A 6,000-nucleotide genomic window follows, 5' to 3' on the forward strand; every position below is an offset into this window, starting at 1 on the left:
TGGAGATGTGGGAGGTGCATGTGGCCAGGGCTTTCTTTATCCTCTGTGCTGATGGAACCCAAGCTACAGCAAGGAATATATGGGCATAAGAGCTTATGATGCAGAAGAGAGGGCTGATTCCTCAGAGTCCTGTCAGAACCATCATCAGGTCGTCGTTATGGTGGGCATCAGAGCAGGAAAGCCTTAAGAGAGGTTTAAAATCACACACAAAAAATGAGGCATCTCTAGATTAGTATAGAATGATAGGTTAGCATCAAGATTTGGGTCAAAGAGTCAGAGTGGGCCACTCCCCATGACCCACCCACCAGCAGCCCACATCTGCAAAGAGTCATTAGGAGTGCAGGATGGGGACCACATGTATACCTGTGGCGGATTCATTTTGATATTTGGCAAAACTAATACAATTTTGTAAAGTTTAAAAATTAAAAAAAAAAAAAAAAAAAGGAGTGCATAGTGCAGAGGATGGCAGATGGCAGCGTAGCAGTTGATACCCATGGCAGTCAAAAGCAGGTTGTCCATATCAGCAAACTGCAAAGAAATATAATTGGGCCAGAGAGAGAGAGATTGATCTCTACCACATGGATCACTGCTTAGTGTTACGTGGTAGCCTGAATGGGAGGAGAGTTTGGGGAAGAATGAATACAGATATATGTATGGCTGAGTGCCTTTGCTGTCTACCTGAAACCTACATAACATTGTTAATCAGCTATACACCAATAAAAATAAAACTTAAAAAAAAATAAAAGTGAAAGTTGCTCAGTCGTGTCTTACTCTTTGCGACCCCATGGACTATATAGTCCATGGAATTCTCCAGGCCAGAATACTGGAGTGGGTAGCCTTCCCCTTCTCCAGGGGATCTTCCCCAACCCAGAGATTGAACCCTGATCTCCCACATTGTGGACAGATTGTTTACCAGCTGAGCCACAAGCAAAGCCTGAGAATATTGGAGTGGGTAGCCTATCCCTTCTCCAGCACATCTTCCCAACCCAGGGGTAAAACCAGGGTCTCCTGCATTGCAGGCGCATTCTTTACCAACTGAGCTATGAGGGAAGCCTAAAAATAAATAAATAAATAGAAATAAATAAAAAGAAAAAGGAAAGGTAATATAATAATATAATTCTCTGTGCTACACAATGTATCCTTGTTGCTTATCCATTAAAAAAGAAAAGAGAAAAGCAACCAGGATACATTGTGTAGCAGATAGAATTATAGTGATTATCCTGTAATAACTTTTAATGGAGCATGATCTGTACAAATAATGAATGACTATGCTGTACACTTAATAGTAGGATAATATTGTAAATAAACCATAATTCAATTTAAAAAAGATAAAAGTTATTAAACTTGCTAAGAAACTAGATCTCAGTTGTTCCCAGAATTACTCATTAGAGAAAAACCTGGAGACATTTTTTTCTTGAGAAAAGTTCCTATAGATTGGGTTGAGGAATAAAATGAACAATTAAGCAGAAGCTGAATATTGATTTGGAAATAAAATTAGAAAGAATACTTAAAACTTCACAATTTCTGCCTCATTACTGCCCTGTCTCCTTAAGTAAGATTAGTTGGAAGAGACTGACATACAGGCATAAACTGCTATATATGTCCTTTTATTTTTATTGTTCTGAGAATTTCTGTCATGAAAATATATCGCAGTTGATCAAATTATTTTCATACATCTGTAAATAAAGTCATCTCAGTTGAGACCTGTAACATCATTAAACAGAGTCAGTGCTTCCCTGCTGTATTCTTCCCAATTTCTGGATCACAAAATAATGCAGTTGAATTAAATAACCTGCCGGGGTCCAGCCCCGGCTGATCCAGGGAGTTTGAAGCAGGGACGGCGTTGGTGAGGATCAGGATACAATAGCTTCAATTAGATATTAATTAAAGATGTAAACAGTAATAGAATGAGGATAGCTCAGTAGGAAAATTCAGTGGAGAAAAGAGGCTGAGCAGCTTGGTTTACGCAGGAGACCAATAAAACTTCAAGACAAGAAGTTTGCACCACTTACATAGGCCGCAGGCATCCTTCCGTTCTCCCGAAGGAGAGGAGACACTGAGGCCTCCCCGGTCGGATCTTAGAAGCCCAGGCATAATTAGTAAGCATGGCGGGTTCCATGCTCCAGATGGAGACTCAGCCAGAGTGAGAGAGCGACATGGGGAGACAAGTATTTCGAGAAACTGATCCCAATTCTTTATTTTCCATGGTCTATTTTTATACACTGAGGTGTTATACAAAAGTCACACGGGGTCAGCAGTCTTGACTTTTATCAAAGTCAGGTGCTTCATACAAATGTATACAGAGGTCTTAGGGGTGTTACATCATCTTCTGGCCAGGCCTGCTGAAAATTTATGACCCTCTCCTTGTGACAGCGGTGAGTCAACCAGGACACTTATTTCTCCAGGGGTGATTATTCTTAAAACAGACGCCACCCAAATAAAGTTACATTCCTATAGGGTGAGGGTGTAGTGGGTTTTAGTTAAGGAAAGAATTTACTTAGCCTAAGGTCTAACGTGATTTATATCAAACGTTAATACTTATTTCTTCTATATATTCATTAATGTGTGTAAGGGCAGGGGATATGGAGACTTAGCAACAAACATTGGCTCAACAAATGAGAAACCCTTCACCAATACAATTTCTAGTCAGCCCATTAAACTTATACTAATAGTTTTCTAACTTTTCTAAGGAACCTGTTTTTAGAAGGTTTAAAGCATCTTGTGCCTCTCACGGTTGGGAGGCTGTGAGCAATCACATGTGGCCGGACAAGCCTGTCAGGCAGGCTAGAGAACCTTCAGAGGAGTTTGTAGGTTAAAACACTCTTGTCACGCCCAGGAGCTCTAGGTTAACTCCTTCTCCGAAAGAGGTGGTGGGGGACAGCCCCCCGTAAAGTCAGAGGTGTAGGTGAGAGCACAAAGTAGTAAAGCAGACAGGCTCTGGTTATGGGGGTAGATGCTCGAGGATTTCCAGGGGGACTCCTGAGGCTCGATCCTGCCTTTGCATATGTCGAGTGTCCTTCCTCATGACCTTTGCCATGGGCGGAGTGCCTCACTCTGGCCCCCAACAACAAGTGTTTAACCTTCTTGTTTAGGGTGACAGTGTATCATGCAACTATAGGTAATCATGTGCTCCTCTATAGTTTACAGACTCCATGTAGGTTGGATTATGTCAAAAATTTTGTTCAATAGAAATTCTGAGACAGTCCAGAGTGTAAGATATCTTCCTGCCACATACAATCTTTTATTAACAAAACTGAAATTAAGAGGCCAAAGAAGGTAGAGTTGGAAGATAGAAGAAACACGTGAGTAAGGGCAGAACCAAATCCTTTGGATTCACAAAAGTGAATGTAAACAATTTGAATAGTCTATCAGCTCAAAATATTCTTTTACAGTCTTATTTGTCTATATCTCTATTTAATGTATTTATTTTTTGGCTGTGCTGCCTGGCTCTGTGGTATCTTAGTTTCCTAACCAGGGATTGAACCTGGACCCTCGAGAATGAAAGTGCAGACTCTTCACCACTGATGTGCCACAGCATTCTGTATCTCTAAATAGTTTTAAGTGCTGGCCCCCACCATGGTTTTAGGTCCAGTGGCATTTCTAGGACCTTAGAAAATGAGGAACATAGTAATTCTTGTCAATTAGCTCCAAAAATACTTCTGCAATTACTATTTAATAGTTTTCACTTGGTATAAGTTTGGTGACAGATAAGAAAAACAAGACAAAAACTTTTTATGAATTCTTCCTATTTCATTGGAGGAGGCAATGGCAACCCACTCCAGTACTCTTGCCTGGAAAATCCCATGGATGGCAGAGCCAGGTAGGCTGCAGTCCTGGGGTCGCTAAGAGTTGGACATGACGGAGCAGCTTCATTTTCCCTTTACACTTTCATGCACTGGAGAAGGAAATGGCAACCCACTTCAGCATTCTTGCCTAGAGAATCCCAGTGATGGGGATCCTGGTTGGCTACCGTCTATGGGTCGCACAGAGTCGGACACGACTGAAGCGACTTAGCAGCAGCAGCAGCAGCAGCATATTTCATTGGTATTACATCATAATATATCATGTTACAGTCTGTGAAAATAAGTATAGAAATCAAAAAGCTAAATAAAAAGGAAGAATTTTGAAACTCAATTTTCCATGACCAGAAATTGAGGGGAAAATAACATAATAATGAACTAGAAAGATATTCCTGACATTTTTTCAAGCTGACTCCACTTTGAACAATATTTTAAAATAATCTTTGACAGGTTATTCAATTGAATTATTAAATATCTTTGGAGTCAGAGTTCACAAAACTCTTTAGATAAACCATTAGTTACACTGTCTGTATTAATTAGAACTCAGACTACTGTTTATTTTAATTACTTGCCTCTCTGCTTAGAGAAAAAAATCATGACATACTGCTTAAAAATGTCCTTTAACTCATATGTGAGTTTACATTTTCTTTCTTGTGGAGTCCATGGCCCTAAATTAAAATCCTTAAAGTGTAGCAGTTTAAGAAAACAGTTTAATTTAAAGTGTAATAATTTTTAAAAATTATTTTATTTTTTTGGCTGTGCCATGCAACATGTGGGATCTTAGTTTCCTGATTAGGGACTGAACCTGTATCTTCTGCACTGGGAGCTTGGAGTCTTAACCACTGGGCCACCAGAGAAGTCCCTGAAACAGTATAATTTTATTATTTACATTATGATATGTTAACTTGCAGGGAACACATAGGTAAACATACTTAAGTACTATCCAACTATACGACGTATAAGTAATTGAGGCAAATTTCTGTATCTGATTTTATTCAAGAACACAAAAAAATAGATAACAAATCATTTTTATCAACTGATATCTCAAAATCAAATTCAATGATCAGTATCGCATTTATTCAAGTTTTCATTTTATTATTTAGGAATGCATTGTTTAACATGACTTACTGGACTTTTCCATTTATTATTCTTTTAGACAGTTCCTTTTGTTTCACAGACAGTAAATACTCTGCCAAGCAGTATAATTCCATATCTCCAGTTTCTCATTGCCTCTTGATTTATGCCTGAGAAAAGTTCTCCAGACTTCTTCAAGTCATTGACTCCTTGAAATCATCCTCCTCAAGGCCCTCTTTACTTCCTTGTTCCTCAAAGTATAGATCAGTGGATTTAGCACAGGAGTGACCCCATTGAACATAAGGGCACTGATCTGATCCTGGTCCATGGAGCTACTTGAGGCAGGATGAATGTAAACAAAAACACCAGGGACGTAGAAAAGAACAACTACCACGAAGTGGGAGGCACACGTAGACAGTGCTTTACGAAGCATGCTGCAAGAGTGGGTCTTGAAGAAAAGATAGATAATAATATAGAAATAGGACAGGAATGTTAGAAAGCATGCACCCGTGGCAATGGTGCCTGTGACATTATTGACCAGCCACCAGTTGAGCTCAGTATTGCCACAGGCCAACTTGAGCAATGGCTTAACATCACAGAAGAAGTGATTAATCTGGTTGGAATCACAGAAGTTTAAGTGAGAGGTCATTACTGAGTGCAGCAGGGCATGGAAAAAACCAATGATCCAGACAGTGACAGCCATCTGGATACAGACTTGATGGTTCATGATAAGAGTATAATGAAGTGGTTTGCAGATGGCCACAAAGCGGTCAAAGCCCATCACGGCCAGCAACATGGCCTCTGTGCTGCCCATGAAGTGGAAGAAATGAAGCTGGCTTATGCAGCCCAAGAAAGAAATTGCTTTGTGTGTAGAGAGGAAGTTCTCCAGCATCTTTGGCAGACTCACTGTGGAGAAGCAGATATCTATACATGCCAGGTTTCCCAGGAAAAAATACATAGGAGAATGGAGTCTTGGATCAGAGGTGACAACCATCAGGATGGCTCCATTCCCGGCCACATTGACAATGTAAATTGCAAGGAAAAGCACAAAGAGAACAGGCTGCAGTACTTGGATGTCTGTCACTGGCAGGAGGAGAAATTCAGTGACTGATGTTCGATTCATCAT

General features: G+C 40.0%; 1 protein-coding gene across 1 annotated transcript; it reads right to left on the bottom strand.

Moving 5' to 3' along the window:
- Window positions 1-5,073: 5,073 nt before the first annotated feature.
- On the bottom strand, window positions 5,074-6,000 carry LOC113881462 (olfactory receptor 12D2-like). Its single transcript, XM_027524490.1, has one exon. It carries the CDS (start codon window positions 5,998-6,000, stop codon window positions 5,074-5,076), a length of 927 nt encoding a protein of 308 aa, XP_027380291.1.

The sequence above is a fragment of the Bos indicus x Bos taurus genome, chromosome 23 (genome assembly GCF_003369695.1).
Source record: "Bos indicus x Bos taurus breed Angus x Brahman F1 hybrid chromosome 23, Bos_hybrid_MaternalHap_v2.0, whole genome shotgun sequence".
Classification (NCBI taxonomy): Eukaryota; Metazoa; Chordata; class Mammalia; order Artiodactyla; family Bovidae; genus Bos; species Bos indicus x Bos taurus.

Coding starts and splice junctions, on each gene's coding strand:
- LOC113881462 (XM_027524490.1), bottom strand. CDS start 6,000: ATGATGAATCGAACATCAGTCACTGAATTTCTCCTCCTGCCAGTGACA.